The sequence below is a fragment of the Fopius arisanus genome, unplaced genomic scaffold (genome assembly GCF_000806365.1).
Source record: "Fopius arisanus strain USDA-PBARC FA_bdor unplaced genomic scaffold, ASM80636v1 scaffold00098, whole genome shotgun sequence".
Taxonomy (NCBI): Eukaryota; Metazoa; Arthropoda; class Insecta; order Hymenoptera; family Braconidae; genus Fopius; species Fopius arisanus.
In genome coordinates, this window is record NW_011887837.1 from 355,048 (window position 1) to 366,009 (window position 10,962).

The following is a 10,962-nucleotide window of genomic DNA, read 5'->3' on the forward strand; positions in this document are numbered from 1 at the left end:
AAAGCATTCAAAATTTCTGGTGTCAATTTCTACGCATACATGTCACGAAACTAAGCCATAAAACACGAAAGGCAATACCAACTGTAGTAAACATCAAGCGGCCACCAGAGGAGAAAGGTGGAAGTGTTGGGACTTGTGGAGTCTGCCGAGGGGCTCGACCCAAAGCACATAAAGACGACTGAATGGTGATGAAGTTTTTGAGAAAATGGTGGGGATGTTGATTGTAAAATCGACGGAACTGGGTGTACAGCGGTGATAAGTCTGGCAACGCTTGTTGGTGCTGTTTAAGTGACAAGCGCGTGTACAAGCTCTCAAGAGCATCTGGCGACTAGAGCATTGACGCGTGGTCAGTGATATAAATTATTTATACTACCAGGTGATCGATAGATATATCTAATCAGTGATGTCTGATCCTGGAGCAAAGTCTAGTAAGTAAATGATTAACTATTTTTTTTATATTTCTCTCTTCCTCCACTCGTTCCGATGGCGTAAGTCAATTAAAATTTAAAGGCCTAAAAAAATACTGCGTCGATGGGTTCAGAAAATGTTAAATCCACCAATTCGTTGGTTTCAAGCTATTTGTTATTCGGTTCATTGTATATCGTTTTTTTTTTATTTTGTTTTAGCTATATTCAACCTGATTTATCGAGTCACGTAATAAATTAATTGATAATACTATTGAATAATGGATAACTCCATCCGAGCTGGCTCTAATTAGCTGGATTTTCACAAAGAGAAATTTCGATAATACTTCCTCGGGATTGAATTTTTTTTCCATTTAAAAAAACCTCAAATAATTTCTGTTCAAAGGGTTTCCCTTTACCTCTTGTGTATTGACTTTCTCCCTTTTATGTTTCCGCCGGTCGGCGTAGAAGTGGCGTTCACAGAATATATTTCTTTCCTTCCCGAGGGAATACATAAAAATCGCTCGCATACCATTTTATTTTGCTCTCAATTTTTTCTCCCGTCCACCAGAGTGAATCGAAGAGTACACTTGTTACAATTCCGCAGAATGTACAAGTGTACATGTCAGAGTACACATGTCGATCTGGGGATATTCTTCGGTGTGTTCCACTTCGAGGTGGAAATTCGGAATATTTAAGTGTTCAAGAAATGCTATTGTTTAACTGAACTTTCAGAATTTCATGGCAATTGAAATAAATTAGGAAGATAGGAATTAATTTTCGTTTAAAGTAGTTAGGGTAATTTTGGATAATTCGGTATAATTGGGTTTCATTTGTTATACTAATTTGCAACTTTTCGATAAGATGAAAAATGCGAAAACTTTGGTAAAAGTGAATCTGCTGTGAAAGAAGAAATCTCCAATTCATGAACTTTCGTCAACACGAAGCGTATGATGAGAAATGGTTGGATAGACCTATACAAAAGATTTTTTACGCCTGACTTCTTCGATTATGCATTCGATGGCTTTCAACTTCCCTTCAGAATGGGTTCCCGTTGGTTTCGTGGTTGAGACCTCTCGACCTCTCGCATATTTTTTATTCTTCGACACCCTCTCTCCCGGACGCATACCCTGAGTAAAATTTTACGCAGACAAAGGGACTTTTTTTTATGGGAAATATTGTCCTGGAGGGTAACCAAGTACTTTGGCTATATTTTTTCGCGGCTGTTTTGCGTGAGACTTTTGTTAAACCCCGGAGCTCACATCTGAGTGTATGAGTGATTAAATAATTACTTTTTCCCTGAAAAAGCCAAATTATTCCTGAAAGTTAGCTAGAGCTCGATTACCAGTCGGTCATCTTCAGGTATATAATGTGACAAATTGTGAATGAATGATCACAGCCTTGAGATATCCTCGAGATATTTCGAGACCACTGGAATCATTAACCAATTTGTACATCTAATGACTGAAATTGCCAGCCCTCGCGCACTGTTTCTACTAATGGGGAGATTGCACCGACGTTGTGTATCTTCATGCCTCTAAGCTTTCCTGATGATGGTCTAATCTTCTACTCTGTATTGTTGCTAAATTGCTTTCATGCTCAACATCGATTAAGGTAGTTCCTTCAGTTCGAGTTTTGCCGAGGAATCATCTGACTTCTCATTGCATTCGCCTTGCAGATACAATAGTTCCCCCGATTGTGTTCCATTCATTACCGAATCAGTAACGAATAATTAATTATTTCTATCAGTGGGGAAATTCAATTACGGTCAAGGGTCAGTCGATTTTTGAAAGTATAAAAATTTGTTATCAGCCATTAGATAGCAGTTTATCAAATTTATGATGAACTCATTGATAACTCATCAGAAACGACATAATTAGATAATAATATTAGGGCGATAATTGGGGTATCAATCATAAAAAAATTGTAAAGAAACGAGAAACTCTTGGAAATTTTTGATTTTATGGAAAAACGTGGGAATCAAATCCACTTTGTGCTTTGTCTCCTAGTTTCTGAAGAATTATCTAATTGAAGCCTTTGATATGAACTCTAACGACGAAAAATACAATCTCAATGAACAAACATTGGAGATAGAAGAAAAAAATTCAAAGGGGCATAATCGAGCTTCCTCTTTCATCATCGATACATTTCGATCTCGATGAACTCTGTCGCATAATTATAGAATCCTCTGGATTCTCGATAACATCCAGGGTCATCTAATATGTGGTAATTGGTGGAAATATTCGTAGTGTTATCGAATAAGTGAAAAAGTGATGAAACGCTTCCATCGTAAACTTTTTCATTTTTCAAATTGTTACTTCGCGGGGATATTGAGCAAAAAAATATATTGATAATCCCGCGATATTTCTGCTTAGCAGATACGATTCTTATAAAATCAATATAGCAGAGGTAAAACTGTACGATTTAAATTCAACGACTTCGGATTCCTCAGACTACCTTCATCTTATTAATAATTGCAAGACCAGAGAAAGCCTATGCAGAAAAAATATATGGTAATTATTGAAAGGTCATCACTAACGATACTAATTAACGACACAATTTTTTGCCCAATGAATAAAAATCGGGGGAAAATTTTATGCATGTAATGCAATTTTATACATTAAAAAAATATATTTCCATAAGCAGTGGAATATTCTGCATAGTAAATGAATAACCCCATTATCCCTCAAAGCACAGACTGCGCAGAGAAATGCAAAATTAATTTTTCATTGAATATATCAATATAATAATTTCCAATGTACTGAATTTACGCAGTGAATTTGGTGATGAATTTAAATTCAGCGAAGTCATGGAAGGTCGTAAATTTCATTTTACTACTCTACAATAAAAAGATCTCACTTTAAATTCAATAATTGAAGCAATGTGAAACGTACCAATACTCAATCATGAATAATTCTGAATAATCAAAGATTAATAGCAGCGTAATTAATAGTAATAAAAGATGTGAGCATAAAAAACGCATTTTTCAGTAAGATGAACAGTTTAATACGCAGACCTAATCTCTTCTAGGCTCGAAGATTTAATCATTGAGCAAAACACTGGCCTCACACAGGCAATAAAACATGCCGAGGATAATGCAAGCAACACATGCACTTGACAAATTACGTGTGGACATTGCATTGAATTTCAAGTGCATTGTGAAAGTCCATTACCGCTAGAATGCATTGGGGCTGCGTGAGATTTTTTATTTTTAGCTATTCAACGAATGAAAGGTGTTTGAGATCAGATAAGCATGCAAAATAATGTCTTCCTCTGATAACACTCAATGCATTATCAATGGAGTCCTGAATTTATGAGCAGCTCAGGACTGAGTAAAACTCTTTTAAATTACATTGAGTCTAGTCTAGAGGAATAATTCACTAATTCACTCGTCCAAGACTGCAAGTCAGAAACATGAACATCCAGGGGACAATAAATCATGAAATAAGTACCAGGAAAATTTATGGCTACTGGTGGAATATTAAAGCCACATTGCCTTCATCATTTGTTCCTATCTCTGTAGTCGCCTTCTATGAGGGAGGACAACCTATTTTCCTTTTGAAAAATAAAACATCTAGGGAAATGTGTGTCACATTGATTTATGGCGTGGTAAAAGGGTTTTCTTCGAAATGGTGGATGAGGAAATGGGAAAAAGAGTTACACGAACGGGTGCACATGTCGATAGTGCACAATGCGAGACCAATGTTGTCAGGAAACATTTTTGCATTGTTTCTTATCGAAATTTAGAGGTGATTCTGTGAAACGAGTCATGTCGACTGCTTCGTTGGTTAGACAGGTGCTACGAAATTTTTTTAAGGGATTTATCCTGTCAAGACTCGGTTAAACACTCATTAAACATAAAAAAATTTAATAGAAGGTGCAGCGGCAATTTTTGAGAGCCCCATTTCTCTGAGTTTGATCATTTAATTATGTTTTTCTGCAGAAATACGGGAATTTTTGCGACAAGATGACGATGCCTGGCGACTTCTGCAATGTGCGGCAGCGGAAGTCCTTGGTTCTGCATTTCTTGTGTTTCTTCTTTGTGGTGGGATTGTTGGGAGCACCAAAGCAGGAGTACCTCTTCATCTCCAAGTAATTCTCAACGTTGGACTGGCTATTATGCTTGTCATCCAGGTAAATACACTTCGTAAATTCCAGGGAAAAGGATTCCGAGTTCATCGAATTTTGGAGTCTGTAGATTTTTATCTGTGAATTTTTCATCGAAAAATTTCGACCGCAATTCAAGTCTTGATAACGCTATTAGTCATGCGGGCGCTCACGTATGTACATATTTGCTCTTGATTGCAGGGATGAACTGCGTAATGAAGTAATGAAAAATTTATTGGCAAAACTATTTCAAAGAGAGTTGGTAACATCACGGAAATGCGCTGAATTTGTATGGATTATTTTCTAAATAAAAAATGTGATTTTCAGTGAGTCCCGAAGTAAATCCCACATTTCGAAAATATTCAAAAAATAATAACTTTTAGCTTTTCAATAATGAATTGATATGATGGACTGGTTGTGGATGGAATTATCTCCATTCGAAATGTAAATGGATATAATGCAGTCAGTTATTTATAAAATATCATCAAAGATAGAATTAAATCTGAAAATCATATTACTGCTTACAATCTGCATGTATAATTCATTATCGTTGAGTCGAACTCGAAAATAATTCAATAGGGTGGTTCGCAAATTGAATAATGATTTTTATTCCTAGACATTCGGTCACATTAGCGGTGCACACGTCAACCCAGCGATCACTGTCGGAAGTGTCATACTTGGAACAAAAACCTTGGTACAGGCTGGAACTTATATCATAGCGCAGTACGTCGGGTCTATATTAGGATTTGGTCTCCTAAAGGTAGGTGATTCCCATTAATTATTTTTCGACGGGCTGATATTTTTCAGTCAAAATATTCTAGTCGAGAACCACTGGTAGAGTATCAGCACGATTAATTCATCTGAATTTCTAATTGAAGAATAAAAATGAAACCGTATCATACGAATGGCCTTTTGTTTACCGATAAAACAATTCATTCGTTGTTTCTTTATCAACGAAGCCATCGCAGGTCAAGGTAGTTCCACATGTAACCGATGTATACCGATTATCAATTCGTATCAATTTCAATTCGTAGCAACCTGTGCGCTTGATTATATAAGAGAATCTGAAATGTTTTTTTTCAGCTGGTTACACCAGCAAACATGTTGCGATATAGCCCAAAAGCACCAGAGGCAGATTTTTGCATAAATGCACTTTCCGATGGGGTGTCAGTAACCAGGGGATTGTTCTTGGAGTTCCTGGCAACGATGATCCTGTTGATTGTGGCTGGAGCATTCTGGGACCAGAGGAATCATAACAATACCGATTCAGTTCCCTTGAAATTTGGACTTTGTGTCTGCTGTTTGGCCTTTGTCTTCGGCCCCTGGACATCTTGTGGCATGAATCCAGCTAGATCATTTGCTCCAGCAGTCTGGAATGGAGTCTGGAAGGATCAGTGGCTCTTCTGGTTGGGACCTTATACTGGAGCTATTGCTGGAGCTTCACTTTATAGAGTAGTTTTTGGAGTCAAGAAGGAGATGACGTACGACATCCCGGAGGCAATTGCTCTCAATCATATTGATGGAGAAAAATCAGAGGTGTGAAGCGAGTTGATTAATTATTTAATCAAACTGGCAGAAGATATTATTGACTAAATTACGCGAGAAAATCGTTCACTTTCGATCTCCATTGGCAAAATCACCGAAAATTCGTCATAAAAATCCATTTCACATGAAAATAAATTCTCCGTCGAACAAAAGGAACGAGATAAAAGCAATATTTCATGATTCCCTCTCCTCCTGCAATTCACAGAAATTCACTGAATTTTCCCTCCGCGAAATTAATTCATAAGGTTTTCTATTCTCCCCTGCATTCACTAAAGGCGAAACGCCTGTGATAAATCGTAAATGCTGGTAGGAAATTCAGCGAAACTGGTTTTATACGGCAAAAGAGGAGCCAGTGTATAGGTGAAACGAAAGGGGGGGAATAGAGTTTAATGTCGCTGGCTTATCCAACGATATAAATCTTCAAGTGGAGAAGCAGAAGGACTGTGGGTCATATAACCTTAACGTATAACGATAACGATATCCCAACTCCTACATTGCGTTTCCGTATCATTTTATGCGGTAATTTGTATCTTGTGACGAGAGCATTTCATGAAAATTGAGTGTGAAAAATGCATTCAGAGAGTGTCGAGTGGACCGGGCTGTCTCGTTAATAATTATGTTTTTAATTACTCTCCGTTTTTTGTATTTCTTTCATCTGTCTGGTTCATTGCATCTTTAAAAATGATAGCAATAACTATGAGAGTCTCTTCATGTGGTGATTCTCGAAAATCATCAGTCTCAATTGCCTCTCACTCTCTCGCCCTCCTAAATCCGAAACAAATTTTTCCTACTATTGGTCCATGCACTCATTCAAATTTCATATTTTGCAGAATGTTTGATCAGCAAAAAATGGGCACCAAACGCTGTGGGTACCAAGCAATTCACTGTGCCATCACAGAAATCTAGATGTAGGCATGTGCACGACACGGATATCCTGAATGCTCGTCGTATCATCCTGAGCTGTGGTTATGCCATCCAGTGATATGGGCATGGGATGGGGATGAGAGGAACGGGGGCATCTCTGTATAAACCGCCCGGAGAGTTTACCAAACTGTGCTTCTCTCGACTTTCATATTTCCAGCGATATATAAACGTTCGCGTGTGTCATAACACAGGGTTGAGTGACTAACGTGAATGTCTCACCGGCGAGTTGAAATGAAAAGATGAAAATTTTGTAACTGGGGCTTGAGTTCTCAACCATCTCAAATGAAAAATGTACTCAGTCTTTTTTTTATGTTGACGGAGTGAGGATTACTTGGTTGGATACGAATGCTTCTGTATATTATGAAAGTGCTTTTCATCGAGAACTTTAACGTGACGTGATATGCATTTAAACAATTATGAACACATTCGACAGGGTAAATGTGTGATTGGTTAAGTTTCGATAAATAAATTGATGAACAAATTGTCAATACTCGTTCATAATTTGTTTATCAGGATGTTGTCTCCTTTCGTTTAAATTATATTATCTTATATTAGATTACTCCAATGGTGTATAATAAATATTATAATACATGCACATGAAAAAAATGTGCATGAATTGAAATTACTTGATTTCATGAAGTGGAAAAAGCACTTTTAACATTTTCCTCATTATATTTTTTTACTGCAAAGTGCTCGATTCTCATTTTTATATCGAGATAAAATTTATGGGGATATACTTTAACGGGGAGATGTAAATAAGCATATTTATTATGCCACAAAATAGTATGATTAACTCCTCGGGTGGAAATTTTCTCGCGTGACGAGACTTTTCATTTTTCACTCGAATGGTTATCGATCGATGAATGCACATCAGTAGTGCATCAAAATAGCAGTATATTCACCGAGGCATTTTCAAACTACTCACCGAAAGCATTAGGATGGAACCTATCGTTTCAAGAGGGCCATGTTTCAATCAACCCCTCACTCCCAAACTCACCGGATGCATTAACTAGAATGTATCCGCAATCTCTCCCACAATATCCGACTGAGTCCCTCAAAAGTTCCAAGTTCTTGATGACACGAACTTATTGTAATACCCCAAAGAAAGTTAGGGGATGATAATTTCCGTTATTTAATTCTCCCCGTCAAGCCACAAATTCGAGCCAGTGAAAAATATCTACCTCATTTTTGTGGCATACGTACAGACTCTTTCAATGTCATAATGTGTCTTCACAAATGGCACATATTCTCCATGGCTGTCCTTACAGTAGCATTCGCAAGCCGCATTTGTCACTGCCGCAGAAGATATTAGAAACGAACAGACGGTTTGTGCTCCCTACATTTTCATTCTGTCCCTTTATAACGTCAGAATCGTTGATGTCACCGAACAATTCACGCCAGAAATTGTCGAGAAATGTGGATTAAGATGTATTCTGCTATCTTTGTTGCTTCTCGGCACTTTCAGGAGAGAATAGACTAGAGTCCCAAGGAATTACCGAGGAAATCGTCGGTTTTTCAACCGCGACGGGATCATTTATTATCCCTCATTTCTTCAACAATTCTCATGCAACGGAATTAACAAATTCAGTCAGCAATAATTTACAAATCAATCGTGGAATATCTCCATGAGCTCTCACTGCCGCTCTTTCATTTTCAAAGAACGCCATTACTGAAAAACGCTTTAGTGCGCCTACGATCACTGAACACAGGAAAAAGTGTCGCGAGATTGAGAGGAAATGAAGAGACGAGAGTCGCAAATCGATATCCGTGCGAACCGCAAAAATCATTAAAATCGCCGACTAACACAGCCGGAAGTACCGGGGGAAGCGGATGTCAATGGTGAAAAAAAAGGTGTAGTAATAGGGCAGAGGATCGACGAAGGTGCAGACATAGAAAGGACAGTTGAAACCTCCCACAACTGAATTGGCAAAATGCTGGGTTGAGAACGGATAGTCACGTTTCCGCCTCGAGAAAAGTAATATTTCCGTATGATCTATATGCCGGACGGCGAGTCCCTCGTTAATAATTCAATTTTCAATCTGGTCTTAATGCTCAGCTCGACTTTTTCCAACCCTCAAACGCTCCACCCTCCTCTCTACACTTTTCTACCCATTTTTTTTTTCGTCTACAACCTAGAGAAGAACGGAAAACAACACGTTTCCCACTTCTACTGTCGAACAATTCCATTTTCTCGATTGAAACTTTACTCTCTTATTTATGGAAAACATGTCAAGATTTGTTTTATACTGAAGTTGGGAGGTAAATTTGTACTGGTGGTAAAAACGGATGAAGGGGGCATTCGTTTGAAAGGAGTGCATTGGAGAATATGTGGCTGACCGGAATTTCGCTGGGAGTTTGCTCGATTTATTCTACTTCGTTTTGCAAAGTTTTTGGGGTATCTGGGGAGCTCCAAGAAGTCGATAGTTCAATATAATCTCATTAGATTAAGCGTTCCCGGTAAAACAATACCCGGATGCCTTATTTTTAATCCTAACTCAATGATATTGAAGAGCTCGGGGATTTTAAGGACGTGGTTCAATTGAATTAACGTCAAAGATCTCGAAAATAGCGGAAATTGTGAATATGTGAAAATCCAAATGACATCACAATTGACGAACACTAATTGTAGCAACGATCAATTGTAGTAGAAAATATTAGAGATGTATTACATTATTTCTGCTGAGAAGAAAATTGTTCCCACGAATTAATCCGTTCGGAATACCGGAAATGTCAGAAATGAACGAATTCAATCAGAGAATTCAATTCAGAATCGAAGTATTTTGTTTTTCAGTATTTTGGTAGGAAAATCATGGAGAGAAAAGAAAATGAGCGTCAGGTTATCCTGAGGCCCCTTCCACCATTGGTGGTCTTCTGGCGATAAGGAGAGTTGTGCAAGGAGTTTCAGTAATTACCAAAATCATCTCAAAACCATGCACTTGCGACTGTTACATGTTGAGATGACGGGGACAATTGGTACTAATAGTTAATTGAAACAGTATGTGCCTCATACCGAAGGCATTAGGGATTACTTCAAATTAATTTGACGTACGAGTTTCAACGCTGTGTCGTGGTTAATTTGGGGGAAATAATCGTACCAGAGAGAAATGTTGGAAGATCGTCGACTGTGAGTGACAGGATGAAGCCATTGGCAATATTAATGAGGTTGGGACTCCAGAGTTCCGATTATTTTAAGAAAAATTGAGGATGGGAATTATTACTAAATCCGATGTACAAGTCACATGGCGGCGTGTAATAATGGATTTCAGAAGGGGGACACGATTTGTAAGATACGGGCTGTTGCATTCGATGAATAAAAAATAAATAAAATAAATGGGAATGATGCTACGTTCGTTGAACAAGAACATTATTAATAAAAGCTCACCGAGTGTTTTTGTCGATCTCCCAAGGTTCCACTCCAGATCCATTGTACTTATCCAAGGTTGCACTCACAACACTCACACACTCTTATTGCTATCACCAAACACTTTTTTTTTATCACTTTCCTTCTTTTCAAAACACACTCCCAATCACAACACTTATTTTCAATCTCTACCGCTTTATCTCAGAACTTATTCCATTCGGACAAAAACCTTCCAATCGTTGTCCATCCCTCTCCCTAATTCTGAGATATTAGACGAAAAATTAAAAATTTCACATTCCTTTGTCTGGATCATCTTCCCGCGTCCCTCGTCTGAGACAAATACTTCTCTTCAATTAATTCACAGTCTCCTTGTAAATTGACTGGGTATAACTAATTGTAGAAAAATATTTGAATTTTTTTAGGAGTTGGCAAAAAAATTCGACAAGAGGATTTTTTTGAGTGACCGACGTTAGCCCCATCGTCCTGACTGGTCCCCTCTCCCTGGGCGCCAAAATGTTAGTGGTGGGGAATGGCTCCCTCTATACGCAACGAATTTTTAATCTGAACTGATATACTTCCCGCCGAAATGCACACTTCATAGTTCCCACGATTCCCGTTCCC

At 38.0% G+C, this 10,962-nt stretch overlaps 1 protein-coding gene across 2 annotated transcripts; it reads left to right on the forward strand.

Moving 5' to 3' along the window:
- Positions 1 to 242: 242 nt before the first annotated feature.
- Positions 243 to 7,481, forward strand: LOC105270990 (aquaporin AQPAe.a). Of its 2 annotated transcripts, none has more exons than XM_011312260.1 (5): positions 243 to 428; positions 4,348 to 4,538; positions 5,128 to 5,271; positions 5,595 to 6,047; positions 6,887 to 7,481. In XM_011312260.1, the coding sequence occupies exons 1-5, from the start codon at positions 404 to 406 to the stop codon at positions 6,893 to 6,895; spliced, it is 822 nt and encodes a 273-aa protein (XP_011310562.1). In that variant the 5' UTR covers positions 243 to 403; the 3' UTR covers positions 6,896 to 7,481. The 2 variants fall into 2 exon arrangements, with proteins under 2 accessions (XP_011310562.1, XP_011310563.1); XM_011312261.1 differs by lacking the exon at positions 243 to 428 and adding an exon at positions 4,713 to 4,800 and having other exon boundaries at positions 4,447 to 4,538.
- Positions 7,482 to 10,962: the final 3,481 nt, after the last annotated feature.

What these genes read in the sequence shown, in the direction of transcription:
- LOC105270990 (XM_011312260.1), top strand. Translation starts at nt 404, where the DNA reads ATGTCTGATCCTGGAGCAAAGTCTA. An exon ending in TGATCCTGGAGCAAAGTCTA is followed by an intron (nt 429 to 4,347) that starts GTAAGTAAATGA and finishes GTTTTTCTGCAG; the next exon opens with AAATACGGGAATTTTTGCGA. An exon ending in CTATTATGCTTGTCATCCAG is followed by an intron (nt 4,539 to 5,127) that starts GTAAATACACTT and finishes TTTTATTCCTAG; the next exon opens with ACATTCGGTCACATTAGCGG.